Here is a 21,438-nt window from a genome sequence, read left to right on the forward strand (position 1 = left end):
CCAACCCCAGCACAGCAACCCTCCAGGAGCGGTTGCTGGTGTCTGCCTTAGAGGACTCTTTTTTAGATTGCCGGCCCTTTTGGGGCAGGGGACCAGCTTATTTATCTATTATTTCTTGTTCTATGTAAACCACTTTGAGAACTTTTGTTGAAAAGTGGTATATAAATATCCATAGTAGTAGCCCTACCTGGAGATGCCAGGGACTGAACCTGGGGCCTTCTGCATGCAAATCAGATACTCTACCAGTGTGAGCTGTGCCCCCATCCCCAGGTCCTTGGAACTAAATATAGCTCTTGCATTATTATGTTTGCTAGACAAATATAGAAATACAAGCTATATTTCTCAATCCGCCCTCCCCACCCCAGAGACCTGGCAGGGCAGCAGAAGGCCCGCTCACTTGGACTCCCCGCCTCCAGCTCGACCTCCCCACCCCCAAGACTTCTCTTGGCCATTCCTCCCCCTACCCTCGCCCTTTGCTCACCTCTCGAGAGCTGCTTTCCCCTGCCTGCTTGCTCTTTGCTCTCCCCGCCGTCTGCTCACCACTCAGCAGTTGCTTCTCCCGTTTGCTGCTCACCTGTTTCTCCCCACTGTTCGCCGCTCGGCAGTTGCTTCCCCCCACCTGCTTGCCCATTCCTCCCCCCGCTTGCCACTCGCCCTTTGCCCTTGCCCCCTGCTCAGCAGTTGCTTCCCCCCCTGCTCGCCATTCGCCCGTGCCTCCCCTCATTCGCTTGTTCTTCTCCTCTGCTCACCACTCTGCCTTTTGCTCCCCCCCCTCGCTACTCGGACTTTGTTCCCCCCGCCACTCGCCCACCACCCCATGGCAGTGGAAATTATGGGCAATGATGGGTTGCAGCTGCAGCAGGGATTGCCACACACACGTCCTTAGTGTATTAAATATATAGAAGATAGAAATGACAAAGAAACATAGCTCTAGTTAATCATGTCGTAAAGGGGGTTATACACTCCGTTTGTCCTCTTACAGAGATAACACATATCTGAGATGTGCATGCCCTCCTTTGAATGACTGGGCACTGCTTCTTCAGGCTAAAAAGGGAAGAAATACAGACAGCTCCAAACTGGAAGAAACAAACAAGCAATCTTCCCTCTTCCATGAAAGCCTTCCTCCTTCAGTCAGAAATAAAAATTGCCACACATGCCAGTATCCCTTCATGGTTTGCAATTTGTTTTATTTCCTCCTTTAAACATCCCTTTAAGGGTGAAATGAAATCCAACCATTTACAGAGAAAATGATTTCAGAATGTACACTTTGATTTATTCTTACAAAAAAAAATATTAATATTGGTATTTATAAATTAGACTTTAAAGGGCTTGTTCTACTTATTTGGCAAGTACCACATATTCCTTAGCCCAAGGGTTCTCAACCATGGGTCCTCAGAGTCTGTTGGACTACAACTCCCATCATCCCCAGCCTTTGGCCATTGTGGCTAGGGATGATGGGAATTGTAGTACAACAGAATCTGAGGACCCAAGGTTAGGAACCCCTGCCTTAGCCAATGGGGCACAAAAGGTGTTCAGGTTGCAATAATGAGATCCCATATCCTTTCCTTGAGAAATGGGCTCCATTTTCCAGTACTGCTCCCTGCAGAATACTGTTGGATTGCTTCCTCAGGAATTACACTGGATAGTGGAGTGTACCCTTGTTGCCAGTTTTTCCCTTTTAAGCTGATTTACCAGCCCTGGTTTTGCTAACATCAGAATAATGCATCATACCTCTCTTTCTCCATGCCATGGTTAAGGCCCTCCACTTTCCTCCCCCACACCAGGACTCACCACTTCCATAATTTCCCCTTTTTAAGTTTCCCAGAGTTACAGAAAAGCTCTGAAAGTTGACATAAATAGAATGAGACTCTACGCAACTCTGTTTGAAACCACTGAGCTTAAGGTCTTTGTAAAGCGATGGCATTCTGTCCCTTGCAATCCAGTAGTACAAAGTGCAACTACTCTAGGTCACACAGAATCTTTGCCAAACCAAAAGTAGTCAGGTTAAGAGAAATGAAGTGAGACGATTAGCTAGGAGCAGGCAACTGGCAAAGAGGAGTACAAGTTCAGACCCAAGCTTGACCCAGCTGTGATAAAAACATCGGTGTTTCAATATAAGATACTCAAAACATCCTTATGTGTCTGTGACAGGAAAATAAGTTATGAATCTTTCCATGTTCCTGTTAAGCAACTAAACACCCAGTCTTAATGCAGATGTTGGAAGAAACAGAATATGGAGCTATATCCTAAGGAACACACACTTCTCCCTTGACAAGGACACACAATACCAACTTTGTCTTCTGTAACTGGATAAGATATGAAGAGCTCCTAAAGTCACCGAGAACATTATGAGGTTGTTCTCACGTGTAGGCAAAACCAGGCTAGGGAAGCCCAGCCCAGGTTAGCCTGCACGTGAGAATGGCCAGGAGCCACGGGACTCCTGCTGGCGGCATAGCAGCAAACCTGCAAGGGAGCCCCAGCCGTTAGCCTGGGTTAAGGATGCAAATGCACCATGAGCCTGGGCTAATTGATCGTGTGTTGGTGCCATGTGGCTCTGCACAACGCCCACGCCAGCAGCCTCCCAGCCAGCATCGGACTCTCCATAATGCACTGTACACTTGCCGGCAGAAGACAGCAATAGTCTCGGCGGGTAATCCGCCCACCCAGCAATAAGAAGAGGATCATCTATGGAGAGGTAAGCTTTTCGAGGCTTCCTCCCCTCGCCCCGTCATGCCCTTCTCATGGATCGTGAGAAAGGGCTCTATATGTTCAACATGCGAGTATGAGAGAGAATTCTTACACAGGGATAACCAACGTCAGTGGTTGTTGGTGCCAGGTGGCATAGAGGTTATTTGGAGGATTAAAGATGAAAGAGTATTCCATATTAGATGGAAGAAGCTATTGTCAAATGCCGAGTTTGCACAAAAAGAAGATGGTAAAACTGCTCTTGGACAGTACCATTTCAGGCTACAGGTAGGGGATTGCATAGCTGAGTGCTTCTTCCCAGGAGAAGTGGTTTCCAGCGTTGGGTCCCCAGATGATGCTAGACTACAACTCCCACACAGTGGCCAAAGTCTATTGTGGCTGAGGATGATGGAAGTTGCAGTCCAACAACATCTGGGGATTCAAGACTGGGAACCCCAGGGCTAGCATGCAAATAGAAGGCTACACTTTAGGCTTGATCACACAATCATTCAAATCTAGGTTTAATGTGGATTACCCACATTAGCATTATTGTGTGAATCCATGCCAAGGTGGTTTATGGACCAAACCCAAATCTAGATTTGAATGGCTGTGTGAACCAGACCTATGACGTCTCCCTCATACCCAGTTTTCTATGTTGCAGAGTAGTTTTGCTTTTAATTATGAAGTACTCAGCTATGTAACCCGTCACCTGCAGCTTAGGGAAACAGTCCAGAAAACATTTCACTACCCAGGTAATTGTTTGTATGTGAAAGTTAATAAGTGGAATGTGGTATTGTAGCAGATGAAGCTTCTCTGTCCATGGAAGAAATGCAAAAGTTAAGTTCCAGTTAGCTGCAAGCAAGGGGGCACCCTGTGGTCTGCTGCTTGCTCTCACTAGCTGTGATACCAATGAATAAACCTAATCTGGAGATTTTGCTAGTGGGGTGAGGGAAGAAGGGCAAAGAATAACAGGTCTTGTTGCTAGGCAACCACAAGATGTACTCCCTAACCTCCTCCAGTTATTCATGGGGACTGAGGGAACAGAAAGAAGTGAAGGACGAGTCAAACTAGACCTTGTTGGTCTGGTTTGAAGGTCTCCAATTGGACAGAGGCCATCTCTGCTATGGATTCTATATGGACCTTTTCGGGTGAAGTATATTGATGTGGGTATAGTACCACTGGTACATTTCCTAGTAGCTGGGTACAAAACTATAGCAAAGACTTCCAATCTTTTCTGCGTAGTAGGGAAGAATCCTACAAATCTGATTTTTGAAATCTGCCTGCCCTTTCCCCCTATTAAAGTGACACAATTTTAAAAACAGATTTCCCTTCAAAAATCCACAAACATCACCTCGAACAATACATGGAAGATATAATCACTGCAGCCACAATGGTATAATGGGATGTGACCTCTTTCTTTGTATCAGCCCCGACACTTGTAGAATTCCGTGTAAGATTCTTGCCTAAGACCTCTTCACCTAGTCCACTCTGGCTCAGTCACCATTGTGCCCTCTCCTGTGGCTTATGAAAGAAGCACTCTCTTCCTCCTCATCTATCTGTTCAGCATATGTAGGATTTGGCTTACTCATTTTCAATAGCTCCTTCAGGCTTAATAGTGCGTTTATCATGAACAACCAAGTCCACTGCTTAAAAGCAACCCTTTATATTCTACAAAGTTGGGGGTAAGATCAAGTGCCTAACTCTCTGAGGCATTTCCAATGTGTAATTTCTTCCTTAGCTGCCCTGCTGCCCCCTCCCACCAGGAATGCAGAAGTCCAAAGGCTTTTCGTTAGTGCAAAGTTCCTCAATATAGACTCTGTGAGACTAGGTTCTAACTACATAATAAATAATTAAATAGACTGTCCTTAAACTGGAAGTTCTAGAAAAGCCACCATATGCAAAGTTTTTATTTTTGGCTTTGGTTTTGTTTGTTTGTTAGTTTTTTTAAAGCAAATGCTTTTATGGTGAATTCTGTTTTTCCTCCCCACAGGGGTCAGTTTCAAGTTTCATTTTGGTGCAGACAAGGAAGGGGACCAGAACAAAAATGTCTTTTCAGAGTCCCAAAGGAATTCAGTGTGAACTTATCCAGTTACAATGGGATCTGTTTCTTGCACACACAACTGCGGAGGAGGGGAGAAAGCCAAGGAAATGAAAAAAGAGAGAGGGAGCAAGAGAAAAGAATTGTGGAAAGGTTCAAGAGGGAGCTGGGGATCACCTCACTGTGTACTTCGGTGACAAATGGAGCCTAGAGACTGCAAGGATGAGAGCATTAAGAATTCATGAGCAGTAATTTTGAAAGTCTAGATGCACTCACGCACACAAAGCATGCCCTGTAGAGCAAGTGAAGGAATAAAAATGAACACCAAGCTGGACTGGAGCAAGGAGTGCCGTGTCTCAAGCAGCACAGTACTGCGGACATAGCAAAGTTGTTGCTTTGGTCATTGTTTCTTGACTGGGCATCTATCGGCCGGTTCAAATAATACTTTCCCCTCCAAAACTGGCCAATGTTATTAAGAAGGGAGATGCACCAAGAGTGTGCCCTGTCCCGACACCCTCCCAGGTGATTCTTTATTACGTGGGGGCATGGCTTGTCTGAAGCGCCATTCTTGCTTCCCATGTGACAAAGAAACATGCTAGAAGATGTTCAGTATGTCCCAGAAAGATATCAGGACAATCTCAGTGTGTCCCCCCTCAAACTGCATGGGTCAGTTTGGGGTGGGTGGAGGGAAATATTGTCTGAACCAATCCTATTTGGTGTTCAAGCTCAATGATTCAGATCTACCTTAGGTTTGGAATCAGGAACTGCTGTATAGCAAACACTCAAGTTCTCAGCAGTTGTCACTTTGAGTGCATCTCCCATAAACACCCCAGTTTTGAAGGAACGTACTTTGTTTTAACTGGCAGATTAGGTCATAAGAACTAATATCTACACTCTTGGTTCCTCCCAGAAATGGGGGATGGAAACCTCTCCCCTCCATCTTTTTATAGTCCCTTGTGTGGTCCTGGAAATGACTAACAGGCAATTCCATATTTTTACCAAACCATTATTATAGTGTCTGAAATGTGCAAAATACATCAGTAACAGAATTAGAAATGTCCAAAAATTCTGCTTCCATTACTGGCCAATTTTGCATGTTTCAGACACTATTTATAATATTTAAGGGTTTTGTAAAAATAAGGAACATCTCTTTATAATAGGAGATGTTTTCTTGCATGTGTGTGAAATTTTGCTTATGGCTACAGTCATTGAAACAGTGGTAACATGCCTGATTCCATTACCCTCAGGATTGCCCTAATGCTTCACTAACTTCAGGTTACTCGATAGTTCCTTTGCTCCTGCCACACATTCACTTTAGCAAAGCAGCCTGAAGACTGTTCTACAAAGCACCATCATCTATACAAATCTCTCTGCCATGGTACCCATTGTGGTTCATGTTTCCTCTCTTCTCCAAGGCAACAACATATAATATGAGAGAGAGAGAGAGAGAGAGAGAGAGAGAGAGAGAGAGAGAGAGAGAGAGAGAAAATCCGTCAATAAGTAGCACCAGTCAGAAGTGCCTCGTTGTTGTGTACAAGTGGCAGCGCAAGTCTAACCATTTGCCATTCCAACAAACATGAAAAGGAAGCTGCATGCTTCCTATGGGCTGCATGCTCTCTAGCTGCTTTACAAATAAAATTCACTTCATTTTAAGGGCATAAGGGCCAATTCAATCACAGCCATTTTTAAATGACATAACACAAGCTGGATTTAGTTGGTCCACACTGGTACCATCTTGCAGCTGCAAATGTTGAGGGTATAGCTCACCACCTTCCAGAAAGCTGGCTGCTAGAGGAGGAACCGCTCTCTCTGGAGATGTCAGAGCATCCACAAGGCCAGTCACTGCATCAAAAAGAGAGTCAATGCACCACATGCATTGAGTGTGAGAACTGGCTGATTGCATCATGGAGACTGAACATCAGGGATGCTGCTAAAGGAAAGTCATAGCATAGACCAGGACTGCACAGTCTTGGCCAACTGTTGTTGGACTACAACTCTCATCATCCCTAGCCACAGTGGCCAATAGTCAGGAATGATGAGAATTGTCCAACAGCACCTGGAGGGCCAAAGTTGTGCAACCCTGACATTGACGCAGCACTTTCTACATCTTGTAGAGGGAGGAGTGTACATACAAGTAGTTAGAAAGTGAAAGCAGAGGATAAACAGATAGACAAACACACCAGATGTCAGAACACCACACTCTTCCAGTCAAAGAACCTTTTTTCAGATAACACAGTCCTCCTGCTACTGCAGATGTGCCACCCATTTTGTGCAGTAAAGCACAGTGGCTCACTCTTTCAAATCTTCCTATAACAGCAAACCTAACACAGGGTCACAACCTGTTTCACCTGAATCCAGATCTGACTGCTGGGCCCTCTTATGTCCGTTCCATCACACACCCTCCCTTTATGCCTGCCACACATTTAGGTCTAGTTTTTGCATACCAATAATGTAGCATTGTCCTCAAAATGGCGGCATCACAGAGCCAAATACCTTTCTCTCTCTCCTGCTCCAGAAGTGGCAGGACATGCATTATAGATGGGCGTCTCTATTCAGAATCCTAAACTCTTTTTTTCTTAGAAAAAACCCCCACTCTCAGTCCCCTCACATACACCCATTTTAGTGGGAAGTGTTGATATAAATATCTCATTGTGTTGTTGCAGAAGAGGCCGACCAGACAGCTTCTCAGCCCTCATACCCTACCAGTTTGTAGTGGTTTACCTGTATGTCCAGTATTAGATGGAAAGAGTTCTTTGGTGCCACCCCCAGTATGTGTGCACACCTGCCCTTACACCCAATGGCTATACCTCACACACTCTAAACATAACCAAGATAAGCACAAGGAGACCTCTCATTATCTACAAGCATACCGCCCCCACTCACTCACTCTCTCACTCTCACTCTCTCTCTCTCTCTCACACACACACACACACACTCCACTTGCCAGCCATCTGTTCTAGCCACAAGAGCACAGGTACCCAAGGGCAGAATGAGTGTGCTCTTTGGCAAAGTTTTATCACATGCTCCGCAAAACAAGCAAGACAGAAAAATTTCAGATCTGTACCCCTTCAAACTACCTTTTCCCTTGCCCACAGTCTCTGTGGGGAGAATTAAGGGGCCAATGGGGAAGTCACTGGCTTCAAATGACTTAGAAGGACTTTTAAAAGGTGGAGTTTGACACCAGCCTCAGCTAAATTATAAGACGACTTGTGGAGGTCTCTGCACATTCACGTAATCACACATCCAGCAGCATGCTCCTACATGTTCTCTCCACGTCAGGCAGAGAGGGCGGATCTCCCCATCTGCTAGCTGCAGAAGAAGATCTTCTGTCCTGCAAGAGAGGTGGAGGAGCTGTGCCAGTCACCCACTAGCTCTCAGGGCCAGTTCCTGCTTCCTGTGATCATCATAAACATGATTAGGAATCCCACACCCGCCAACGGGGCAGGCAGAGACTGGACAGAAAGTATGTTTCCCCAGCAGGGGAGGGGGGAAGAGAAGGAAAAACAAAAGACACAACTCAGTTTCTCCCCCCACCATTTTCCACGGTCCCAGTTTCCCATGCAAGCCACACTCCCTCACCCAGCCCCCTCTGCCTTTTGGTAAGGATTCTCCAGTAAGTAACGAAACCGCCGGTAGTTCTTCAGCAGGTACTTGGGGGCGTACATTTGTTCTTTGGGGTCTGCAGGAGGGTACTCTTGGGTGGTGCCATCAAACCACCCACCAGTCCGGATTAACTCCCGGATATAATTGAGGTCTCGCTTGTCCTCATAGTCACCCCAACGGGGGAAGTCCCCGTTCTGGGCTGACACCAGTTTGAAATAGATCCCTTCGGGCGTGAAGCACCAAGAGCAGTGCCAGCCGGCAAAGTGGAGAGGACTGCCCAGCGACCACTGGACCAGGATGTGACCCGTGCTGTTCTCATACTGCCGGAAGCCAGGCATGGTGTAGTATTCCCTCCGGCGCAAGCGGATCCCATCTGTGGCATAAACGGCTTGGAGCATTCCCACGGTACAACCAGAAACCACCTCCAGGGTGCCAGGCTGCTTCCAGAAGAATCCATACAGAGATTTGCGCATATGGAAAGCAATGGGCTCTGTCCAGCCATCGTAAAGTTTAAGGAAGAGCACACCGTCGCGGGCAGGGATCTCATCAGCATCGTCAATGATGAAAACATCATCCGGTCGCAAGTTGCGGAGGCGGGAGATGCCATCCCGGGTCAGAAATGTGCGCAGGTAATCATCAGCAATCCAGCCATCCTGGCGTCCACCAGGGGGGAAGTGATCCAGGAAGACGTACAGCACTTTGTGTCGGATGTAGTCAAAGGAGCCGTTGAGCAGCATCTCACGGAATTTGAGCGGGCGAGGCTCACCATATGCAGTGAAGTTGGATTCACAGACCACAAAGGCATCAACAACATTGCCCAACTCATGGAAACGCACATCCAAGAGATCAAACTCATGGTTGACATTGATGGCATTAATGACTCTCCGTGGTATCTCCCGGGGTGTCAGGCGGTCTTTAGTGGGGAGATTTGAGTACTGAACCACAGTGGGCACTCCACAGCTAGGACCATGCCAACCAGGTAGGCACACACACTCCACCCACTTACGCCGCTTCATCCCAGGGGCGCTCAGAGGTTTCCGGCCCGTGCGTCCTGAAGCTATTCCCTCCATTTTTTCATCTGGCCGGCCTGCTAGGGGCTTTTCCAGTACTCTGGTGCCTGGCTTGAAACAGACCCCACCAGCTTTGGTATGTACGAAGTATTCTGTAGTGTCTTCGGGCAGCACAAACTCAACTTTGTGCAGCTCCTCACCAGCCCGACTGGGTGATAGAGGCTGGAGCAGAGGCGAGTGGGAGCACAGGGGCGTACGGAGGAAATCTGGGTCCCCGGGCTCAGGGCTGACCTGCGGCGTGACTGGTGCATTGTTCCAGAAAAAGTTAGAGACCAGGTTGGGGCTAAGTGATGCCAGCTCCCTGGGGAAGGTGACATAGGAGAGGGCTTTCAGGAAGTGCAGGAAGGAGATGAGGCAGAGACCACCCATGCACAGAGTCAGAAAGAGCTTGTGGCGTCTCATCTTCATCCTGGGATGGAAAAAGACAAAAGGAAGGGAGAGAAAGAAGAATCCTTTTAGTTTTGTTTAGGTTTTTAACTAGCATACAAGCATGGTTTAATCATCGGTCAGAAAAAAGGGATAGAAGGGGAGGGGACATGGGAAATTGAAACAGAGTTAAATTGGTTTGAATCCAGACTATTTTTATATTGCTTTCACACACACACACACACAAATCTCAAAAAGAAAAGAAAAGAAAAGAAGAGAGAGAGAAGAGGGGGAAAAAGAGAGGTTCACATAGAAATCAGTATGGTTCCCTGTCCCCAAAGGGCTCTCAGTTAAAAGAAACATAGGCACCAGTTATTGGAAGGATGCTATACTGGGGTTGAGTGGGCTAGTTGCTCTCCTCCTGCTAAATACAAAGTGAAGCATCATCTTGGAAGAGTATCTCTTCCCCAATTAGCAGGGGTATTTCCCCCTCCTCTTCCCAGATTCTTATATCTGTCTCCATTTCTTCCCACCGGCTCTAGTGGCTCTCCAGCTCACTCACAATCCAGGAAGCTTGCTGGAGCTGGGAACCATGTTTATGTGCATCTGCAGCCCATCCTATCTGAAGGGCTTTGAGCAGGTAGCAGCAATTGGCTTATAGTGCATGCACATTCAGGGACCAAGGGACATAATTATAAGTAACTTCAGCAGATAGATGCTCCCAAATTCATAGCAAGGTAACTTGAACAGGAGAGATGCTTTTGTAGGGGAGAATTTCCATGAGCATTTCCTATCCATCCCACTAGACTTTGTTCACTTGCTAGAGGGGGAAAAATGGATGGAAACAGTTGAGAAAAGTCAGTGGATGGGGCAGGGAAGGTTAAGCAGTGCCTATTCATTTCCCCTGCAGTTTCTACTCCGATCCCTACATTAGCACAAAGGCAGAGCTGGGAACTCCCATTTGCCTCATTACATGTAGTTCCTCCCCAAGGCTACAGTCCTAAGCACTGTTGCTCGGAAGGGACTCATTTAGTGAGGCTATTCACACGGGTGGGCAAAACCAGGCTAAGGGAGCCCAGCCCGGTTTTGCATGCAGGTGTGACCTGCCGGGATTGGGCCGACCCCGGCAGCTCAACAGCAGCAAACCCACCTATGACGCCTCCCTTGAAAACAGGGTTAGGAGAGTGAACACTCTCCTAACCCTGCTTCCTTGATCGTGTGTCAGCCACGGCTGGCAGACTCAGAGAGTGAGGGGATGGTGCATGGTGCATTATTGGAGCTCGGGGGGGGGGATGGCAGCACATGGTGGCATGTCCAGGCACCCCAAGCCTCGCAGATGCCGGCAGCAGCTGGTGCTTGTCAGGGCAGGTGATGCGCCCGCCCAGGGATGGCAGAACCATCGTCTGCAAGGAGCTAAGTGCTTTTGGGCTTCCTCCCCACAAACCAGGTAGCCCTTTCTCACTGGTCATGAGAAAGGGCTCAATGAATACTAGGCCTTGGATTCTGGGTTTCCCCAGACACAATAACGGAAAGCGATGGCTAGAGGGAACTAGGAGGAACCATCTAAGGGAAGTTTGTTACAAACAGTGCTACATGGTTTTGTAAATTGTGGATGATGCAAGTCATGTAATGGTACTAGAGAAAGACATGCTGTTCTGGTAGCTCCAGGTCTTAACACCCACATCAATTTGGGAGGATGAATACAAATACAACTGAAGGAAGCCCGGGAGGGTGCGTGGCTGGGGGAGTCAGTCATGTGACTTGCCTCTGGGGGACCCCCAAGGCAGTGGGCCCCCAGATAACTGTCTCCCCTTGCCCTATTATAGTTACACCCCTGTCTTCTGTAAATTCTTGTGATCCATCCTACCATATCTCCACACTCTGGCTATGCACTAAGCATGGCTCTTGTGCCGTTTTCACAGTGCCACCTGCCAGTCAGCACTTGCAAATCCATCCCTTTTCATTGTTATATTTATTTAGCATATTTGTATACTGCCCCAAACTCATGTTTTCAATATAACAACATAGATTTAAAACAAAGTTAATAAGTTATGTAATGAACATAAATGGATTTGAAAGCATTGTTCAGCAGGTGGTACTGTGAAAATAGTGCAAGACCCCACTCTGTGTGTGGCCAGAGCTGTGCACCAAAGCTGCAGGAGCACCAATAATTAGGAAGGAGCACAGCACAGCAATCTACAGAAGATGACACAAACATCTGGCTGTGCATGACAGCCTGTGAATAACTACTGTGGGAGCTTTAAAAAGCTTGCAGTAAACTCGCATCTGGAAAAGCATCTGGAAAGGAATCTTTGACTCGCTTTAACTGTGCCTCATCATTTGGTTGTCCTTTCACTAGCCAGTGACAGGCCAGTGTGAGTCCAAGAGGCCATGGAGGTTTGACATTCAGTCACTCACTCACTCTCTTTCTCTGGGATATTATAGGGGCAACTTAACAAAACTAACACGTAGACCAGAGCTACACGATTTCAGCCCTCCAGTTGTTTTTGGACTACAGGTCCCATAATCCCCAGCCATAGAGGCCAATAATTAAGAATTATGGAAGATGTAATCCAGCATCTGCAGGAGGGCTGAAGTTGTGTAGATGTCTTACAGTTAGAATATATAAAATATCAGATATTGAGGGTATTCCCACAGTCACTGGAAACTGGGCCCAGTCTGGTTTCCAATGATCGTCGGAACCACCGGGGTTCGGAACCACCGGGGTTGCGGGCAAACCCGGTGGCTCCATGGCGGCTAGCCCATCTAAAAACTCCTCCCCTTAAATGAGGTTAACAGAGTGAGCACTCCGTTAACCTTGTTTTTGCAACTGTGTGTCAGCCGTAGCTACACACTCAGGGTGGGGTGGGGAGGGGAAACCCCAGGAAGGGCTTCAGGGGCTGGGGCACTGCGCAGCTGCACTTCCATTCCCCTGGAGCTCCCTGGCAAGCCACAGTCAAGCATAGGAGCGCTCAATCAAAGCTGCCACTTGTCTGGGTCACCGATCCGGCTGCCCAGCAACGAGCGACTGCTCGTGTGCAGGGAGAGTGGGCTAAGCCCACTCTCCTTGCCGAACCCCTTGAGGCTCTACACATTGATCGTGTATAGAGCCTCCTTCTTTATGTTTCCAAATTATCTAATATACATCCGCATAATAACCCTTAAGACAACTCTGACAATAGAACAGTAACAATTATGCATGTATTACCAAGGGTGGGTGGTGGCGGGAAAAAGAAAGTGCATGTGTAAAATACCTTGTTCAGAGTTTGTTCATGTGTGTCCTGAAGGATTCAGAAACTCTGCCACAATATGTGGTGACAGCCAACAGCCTGGGCGGCTTTAAGAGGGGTTTAGATGAATTCATGGACAGGTCTATCAATGGCTACTAGTCGGACGGCTGTGGGCCACCTCCAACCTCAGAGGCAAGATGCCTCTGAATACCAGTTGCAGGGGAGTAGCAGTAGGAGAGAGGTCATGCCCTCCGCTCTTGCCTGTGGGCTCCCCAGAGACATCTGATGGGCCACAGTCTGAAATAGGATGTTGGACTAGATAGGCCTTGGGCCTGATCCAGCAGGGCCTTTCTTATGTTCAGTTGGAAGATACATGATGCTGTTATTGTTCATGCTAAGCAGCTATTGCCTGAGGCACCTGGTCCAGCCATATCCAGAAATAGTTCTGTTGCCATTTTGTGTGCTGCATTTGCTATAAGGGACAGACAACAGATCTCTCACTATAGATGGTGAAATAAAATTGATGTGGTTTTGTGGGTATCAGAGGGAGAATTCTTAGTCTGTCATCAAAAGAAGAACAGCAGCTCATGCAAAGGAGAAGTAGTTTCACATGTCGCCACAAGAAGACGTTTATTTTGTTAATAAATGTCACAAGACAGAAAGATGACGAATGTTAAGGACGTCAAGACCAGTCTAATGTTGCCCATCAGTAAATTGGAAGAAAATAGATGTTTACCTCTATTTTGAGATAAGACCACAGGATGCACCTGAAGATGGAACAAAGCCCCTGGAACTGGGCCGGGCCACTTAGGGAAACTTCAAAATCCAAAACCAGAGAAGTGTATATTCAAGAACATCAAATCTTTTAAGTTAGGATTTTATTCAGTTCCAACTAAGATGGCTACTGGTAAGGATGTGCTGCAAGGAAGCTCCTGCCTGGTGTCAAATTCCAGCTCTGTTTTCATGCCCCTAAAGCATCTTTCAATCAAAGATACCAACCCTAAGCTATTAACTGAAAACAATCCAGGTATCTATTTAAAATCTCTCTGCAGGCCAAAATGGGGAAGTCCAATGGGTTTAAAGATAGAAAGAAAAGAGGTATTAATGGCTACGGAGAAAGGGTGGGAGTCAAGCTCCCCCTTGCATCAGGCCCACCTTCTCACATTCCCCTTGAAAACATTGATCCTCCAATCCTACCCCTGTTAAAAGGAAATGGCTAGAGATATTCAAACCAAGCTGTCTTTAAATACTTTACAGTCAGTAAATACTCTGAGCACTAGGGTGGGGGCTATGGAGAGGAGTCATGTCTCATTTATCGAAGACCATGATACTAGAATAGTCACCACCCTCCAGACATTGTGCAATGAAAATAAAATGCTACAAGCGAAGGTGGCATGAAAGAGCTATATATGGCGACGACACTCTCCTTTTTATAGAGGATCCTGCTGCTTCTACCCGTTTTTGTTTATTTCGTTCAGAAATCTTGCCAGCTCTCTGGCTATTCCATTATTGGCCTAGGTCTGAACCAATACCTCTGGGGACCTATCTTCCTCCCTCTTTATTTCAAAACTGGAATTTCAAAATTTGCCAAACAGAAATTAAGTACTTAGGAATTATCGTCACTTGTAATATCTCTTCCTCAATAGAAATCTCAATCCTATTTTCTCTCAAATGAAACTCGATGTTGTAGATGGATCTCCTTACCCAACAGCATTTGGGGTAAAATAAGCATAAGTGAATCTCCTTCCCTGTTTATGTATTAAGGGGTCTCCTATTATTCATTCCTAAACATGCCTTTAGCTGCCCTCTCAAACCTTCCTGCCAGTTTATCTGGCATAATGACAATCCCAGATATTCCCTTTACAAGTTACCTTTATAAGTTACAATTAGCAGTACTGGGGCAGGGTGGGGGAAAGCTTTAATTTTCCAGATATCCTACATGTCATACAAAATACTTGCTTAGCCAGGTCTTTAATTTAGAGACACAGTCTTCCCAACCCACCAGCATAGTCCTCTCTTGAGCTTTCTTGTGCAAAACCTCTATTGTCCTGGCCTGTGTTGGGTTCCAAATTTTCACAGACTGGAAGTACCTTGTCCTCCTGCTATCAAGGCTTTGACAGAAGCATGGCATGCTTTGACTCCACAATGGCTCCAATCCATGACAAGATGGTCCTCAGATACAATCCTGAAAATAGCTGATGTGCTTAGGTGGAAGAATTGGGCCAGAAATAGTCTAACTCTTGACCAAATGTTAGACAACGATAATCATTTCCTGCTTTTTGAACAGTTGCCCATACAGCATGATCTGCCCCAGACAGCTCAAGGGTAATAACTGCAACTAAAACACTTTATAACTTCCAGATTTGGGCACTCTGCTTCTGAGGTACCTAAAGTTTTAGAATATATCATTTGCATTTCTGACCTACCTAAACCCAACATATTCTCTCACTGCTGGTAAGGTAAAGTGTGCCATCGAATAGGTGTTGACTTCTGGCGCCCTCAGAGCCCTGTGGCTGTCTTTGGTAGAATACAGGAGGGATTTACCATTGCCTCCCCCTGCACAGTATGAGATGATGCCTTTCAGCATTTTCCTATATCACTGCTGCCCGATATAGGCGTTTCCCATAGTCTGGGAAACATACCAGCGGGGATTCAAACCGGCAACCTCATGCTTGCTAGGCAAGTCATTTCCCCACTGCACCACTAGGTGGCTGAATGCATGCCACATAATAAATATCACTTATCATTCCTACATGCTAAGTGGAATGAAGAGTTGGAAACCCAAATCCTTCCAGCCCAGTGGAGCAATGCTCTAGCAAGCATGAAATCTTCTACCCTAGGTCTCAAATTGATATGCCATGCCTACATTTATTCCATAAACAGGTCACTGTTTCTCCCTTATGTTGGTGCCGTGATGTTGCCGAGGACTCCCCATCTCATATGATGTAGAGCAGTAATGCAGTACTGTAGCTCCCTTTTGGCAAGACATGATTGGCTCATCAACCTAGTTTGGAATTCCAATTTTAAACTTCGTGACAGAACAATCCTTCTTGGTTATTTATCATATCTCTGAAATGTCTCCTGGAGGCTTTACAATGGGAGGAAGCAGTGTAAAACTAGGACAAAAGTATATAAAGTGAGTATAAATCTGTAGAAGTGTAATTAAGCATAACTTGGGAGCAAATTGCTTATTATTATGGTAGTGTGTGGTTTGTTGCGGTTTTTCAAATGTTGGATTGTTCATATGGCAGGCTTCTCCCCATCCATCCCACCCATTTCTGGCCAATATGGTTGCAGAGATGGTGGGGCATCCTGCCTCCTGATGCGTATTGGTACATTCACCTGTGCTCTGGTAGGCAAGGAGTGAGTGTATATGCATGTGTGGTTTTCAAGTTTTTTTCTACTCCTGGTGCTCTTTTGCAAGTATGTCTGCACAAGAGCACAGCTGTCTATGAGGGAAAAGAGAGGGGAAATTCAGAGTACTGTAATGGCTGGGAAGAGAGCTCTGAAATTTGGCATATAAAATCAACAAATTGCCCGATTTACTTGAAATGAAATACCCAGAGTCCTGCCATCCTCCACGACCCATGTACCAAATTTCAGTGCTCACTGCCCATCCATTACTCCACACTAAGTTTTTCTCTTTTGCCCATAGACTTGGTTTTAAAATGTGTCCTTGCAGGATTCTGCAACAACATAGTTGCCAAAACAAAAAACAAAAAAACCTTCAGAGAACAAAAACTGCAGCCCAGGCAAAATTGCTCTGCAGGTGCCATTTTATATTTCTGTTGAGATTTCTTCTTTCGATTTTCCAGTTATTTTAACAGTAGAGAGTGTGAAAGCCGCTGTGGATTTTGGATCTACCTATCCATTGTTCTAGTGCACCACTGGCAGTGGGGTGCGGATTATATTGCTTGGAAGTTGACTGCAGGGCATAGGAAGCAAGTCAACTCGCTTAGGAACTGAGAGGGGTGGCAGGCAGAGCCCACACTCACCAAAGTCACTCTCAGGCAGGTAACCACATCTCCACCTCTCGCTTTATCCCCGGGGTTCCTCCATGCCACGCAGCAAAAATGCTGAAGTATCCCACACTGTCATTTTCAACACTCTCCCAAAGTGCAACTTTAACATGCTTATATTACATATTGAGGGCCAACCATCTTGAAAAAACTGTTGGCTGTATGAACAGCACTTTGTTGTTCTGTACTGAAGGTGCTGTAAATCCCTCCCTCGTGTGTAGTGAAGCAAGAGTAAACCACCATTTGGAAAACCGCCTGGGGTAGCCAATCATGGCTCTCCCGAGTGCTACTTTTCATCAAGTGTATTATTTTACACTGTTGGAAAGACCATTTCAGCCTCTTAGTTTATCAATGAACAGAAGCCTTCTCTAATCTGGCTACTTTTGAACTTACAATTTACCGCTGTATGCTGAAAGAAGACTCCCATACCAGGATTTGGAAGGACTATTTAGGGTAATTTGCAAAATGTCCTCTATTTCAAATATATAGTTGTCTAAACCCTCTCATCCTCTCCCCTTTTTTCCTGTGTTTGTCTCCTATGTCCACCTTTTTGTTGTAATGTATTTGTTATAAATAAACATGGAAAATTTTGAATAAAATTGGAGGGTGGGGGAAGTTATGATTTGATTCCTTGAAAGAATGATACAGGAAATTTGTTGTTGTTTTATTTAACACATATGTATACTGCCCAAAACGCAAGTTTCTGGGCGGTTTACAACATGGTCAGTTATTTCTGAAATGGTCAGTTAATTCTGAACCCACCAGTGAAATGACAGCTCCTGTGATAGCATCATCTGCAATGGGATTAATACAATAACCATGGAGTTTTTCACACAGGGCTTTAAAGCCCTTTAGCTCACATCACGTCTGGAATGGAGGGCGTGCATTCACATATCGGGCAGATTACCCCTAAATCCCTGCAAGGAGTCCCTATCAGGGAGCACTTCACACACTATTTGGGTTTTTCACTGCGCATTAAAGTGCAGCCGGGGTAAAAAAATTCGGGGTAAAAAATATATCCGGGGTAAAATATATCCAGGGTAAAAAAATTCACTTTTTGTGTCAGTTTTTATGGGACTACTTTGAGTTTGCAGTAAAGCTTGGCAGAAAATTCATGGTAAAGCCTGCTATGTGAAGAACTCCCATGACCTGGTGATATTTAAATAAGAACTTGCATTAAGTTTACTTAGAAAACACTGTTAATCTTTTGCTATACTTTAAATAACCTTCATTAAATTGAAATTGCTGGGTTTTTAAAGATTCCTTTAACATAATCAATGTATCTCCTCATTTTATTTGTAATCATTTCAAACTTTGAATTGGTCTGGTTTATTTTATTAGATTTTTATGCCGCCTCACCCAGGTGGCTCTAGGCGGTTCACAAATATAAAAACAGATAAACTCATTAAAACGAAATTAAAACCAGTTTAAAATCATTTCAGTACTCACTAAAAGGCCTGGCTAAAAAGATACATTTTTAGGGCTCTTTTTATAGGCTGCTAAAACTCTTAAGCTTCAAATATCCATAGGGAGCACATTCCAGAGCCCAGGAGCCCCTACAGAGGTGCTCAATCCCGAGTTGCCACTAGGCGAGCTGGCCACAGCTGGAGATTGACCTCTCTTGAAGACCTTAAAATGTGGTGGGGATCATACTAAAGAAGGTGTCTATGGCTCAGAAGGTTCTGAAAACACTCAACATGGTGGCAAACAAAAGGTATACTCAGAACCTATAGGAGAGGAGAGTCACCTTTGCTAACTGAGCAAAGAGATACCACTTAAAATGGCAATTCTATATTTAGCAGGGAGAGAACAACTTTTTTTTTTAGCAGGTTCCTTTATTTAGCAGGGGGAGAGCAAATGGCCCGATCCATCCCCAGCACAGCATTCCTTCAGTGGCTGTTGCCAGTGTCTATCTTATGTTTCCTTTTTAGATTGTGAGCCCTTTTGGGGACAGGGAGCCATTTTTCTTATTTATTTCTATCTATGTAAACCACTTTGGGAACTTTGTTGAAAAGCGGTATATAAATTTGTGTTGGATTTTCATTGCATTCCAACCATAGCACAGCATGCTTCCAGTGATTGTTGCTGGTATCTACCTTATATTTCCTTTTATATTGTGAGCTTCTTTGATACAGGAAATCACTTTTGTAGAAAAGCGCTATATAAATAAATATTTGTTGTAGCAGCAGCAGAGGAGAACCCAATACCCATTCAAAGGGTCCTCCCCTTCCAACAAAAGTCAGCATGGTCAATGTCTGAGAGCCTTGCAAAAGTCACCATGAGTTTGACAAAAGAATGGTACTTAATACATAAAGATATTTATCTCTTTGATGGTCTCCTTGAAATTTCTTCAATATGTTGATCTGGTGACTCAAACTGGATGAAATACTAAAGGAATGGGCTGCATATCTTGTGGACAGTTCTTCTCTTAATGCGGTATAAATTGGTTTTTTGATGGGGCTGGGGGCATCAGCCTCACATTAAGGCTGACTCATATTGAGATAATCATACCCTGTCCTCACTAGAGCAGAATTTCCCAAACCTTTGATAGCTGGGGCACAAGAGATTTTTCTCCTTCAGGTTAAAACTGGAAACACTCTTCAGTCTTAAGAACACAAAAGACAGATATTTCAAAGGCTCCCCAGACCATAGGCAGGAATCCTCCCTGAAAATGCAGCATAGCCAGGTAATATTGCCTCCTGGCATCACCTTTGCCCAGGGATGAAGCCATGTTTTCCAAGCAACAGCAATGCTCCTCACTTCCTCTCTCCAGATGGGGGTCACTGTCCAAATATTTTGGCTGGTGGGTAGAAAAGAGGTATTTCCACACTTCAGGTATAGAGTGCAGGATTTATCCAATACAGTGGCTTAATTTCTCAAGACATACATAGGAAGCCTTATACTGAGTCAGATAATTGATCCATCTAGCTCAGTATTGTCTACAGTGACTGGCAGTACATAGGAAGCTGCCATATACTGAGTCAGACCATTGGTCTATCTAGCTCAGTATTGTCTTCACAGACTGGCAGCAGCTTTTCCAAGGTTGCAGGCAGGGAATCTCTCTCAGCCCTATCTTGGAGAAGCCAGGGAGAGAACTTGGAACCTTCTGCCCTTCCCAGAGCGGCTCCATCCCCTGAGGGGAATATCTTACAGTCAGGGGCGTTAACTATAATAGGGCAAGGGGAGACAGTTGTCTGGGGGCCCACTGCCTTGGGGGGCCCCCAGATGCAAGTCACATGACTGACTCCCCCAGCCGCACACCTGCCCAGGCTTCCTTCAGTTGTATTCATCCTCCAAAATTGATGTGAGTATTAAGACCTGGAGCTACCAGAACAGCATGTCTTTCTCTAGTACCATTAGCTTAGCTAAGGGGACAAGTCATGCTTGCTACCACAAGACCAGCTCTCCTCTACAGGGTTTCAGGCAGGAGTCTTTCCCAGCCCTATGTAGAAATAGCAGGGATTGACTGAACCTGGGACCTTCTGCATGCAAGTAGGTGCTCTACCACTGAGCTACAACCCCATCCTTTAAGGAGAATATCTCACAGCACTCACATTTCTCCCCCATCCAAATGCAAACCAGGGCAAACCCTGCTTAGCAAAGGGAACAATTCATCCTCACTACTCCAAGACCAACTCTCCTCCCCACTTCAGCCATTTCTGTGGCACACTAGTGTGCCTCAGCAATTCTCAAGGGTGGAACCACATTTCATCATGCCAGGTCCCAGGGCAAGTCTGACGGTACATGATACAGCCAACTTGCGGAAGCCAAGGAGGTAGGCCTGGCCAGTGACTGGATGGGTGGCTACCTGGGAACCCATGTAAATCACCTTACGTGCCAGATGGGAGATAGGATATGAATTTAATCAATAAGAGTGTTTATAAGAGTTGCAGAGGTGTCATATCTCTTTCCTCATCTTCCTTGTGATGTGTAGTTTATCCCAGTCCAGGGCAAAATGTCATCACACTGTGCATGCATTTCCCTTTCTTCACCACTGATCACTGGTGGTCAGAGATAGGTAGCACAACAGTGTCACAGGTTGCAATAAATCTACATGTTACTGGGAAGACAGGGAAAGAGTGAAGGGTGGTGGCTCTGCACCCATGTAATATGCAGCTCTACCCCAAGTGATGCTACAGCTTAGCTGGTTCTCCTTGCTTTGTCATTCCAATGTGCAATATTTTCAGTTTGGCTTTGTTAAAAGTTAATTTGCTTACTTCTCAATGCATTGGCTGATCAAGGACATTTTGAATTGTAATCCTCTCCTCTGCTATATTTGTTGTTCACCATCTGATGAGCATATTCTTTGCTGTCACCCAAATCATCTTCCCCAGGGGACAGAAATTAAGCCAAGAGACCCTGAAATCTCCATTTTTTTGGAACAAGAGCAGCATGTCCTTTTGTAACTTAAGAACATAAGAATAGCC

General features: G+C 45.5%; 1 protein-coding gene across 3 annotated transcripts in view; it reads right to left on the bottom strand.

The window, feature by feature from the left end:
• Positions 1–1,162: 1,162 nt before the first annotated feature.
• The window catches only part of MGAT3 (beta-1,4-mannosyl-glycoprotein 4-beta-N-acetylglucosaminyltransferase), an 89,813-nt gene continuing 69,537 nt past the window's right edge, over positions 1,163–21,438 (bottom strand). For all 3 annotated transcript variants that reach the window (XM_053253053.1, XM_053253052.1, XM_053253051.1), the window contains exon 2: positions 1,163–9,805. In XM_053253053.1, coding sequence (XP_053109028.1) covers positions 8,299–9,804 — 1,506 coding nt within the window. In that variant the 5' untranslated portion in view covers position 9,805 and the 3' untranslated portion in view covers positions 1,163–8,298. The remainder of the gene's footprint in view (positions 9,806–21,438) is intronic.

The sequence above is a fragment of the Hemicordylus capensis genome, chromosome 5, assembly GCF_027244095.1.
Source record: "Hemicordylus capensis ecotype Gifberg chromosome 5, rHemCap1.1.pri, whole genome shotgun sequence".
In the NCBI taxonomy this organism is placed as follows: domain Eukaryota; kingdom Metazoa; phylum Chordata; class Lepidosauria; order Squamata; family Cordylidae; genus Hemicordylus; species Hemicordylus capensis.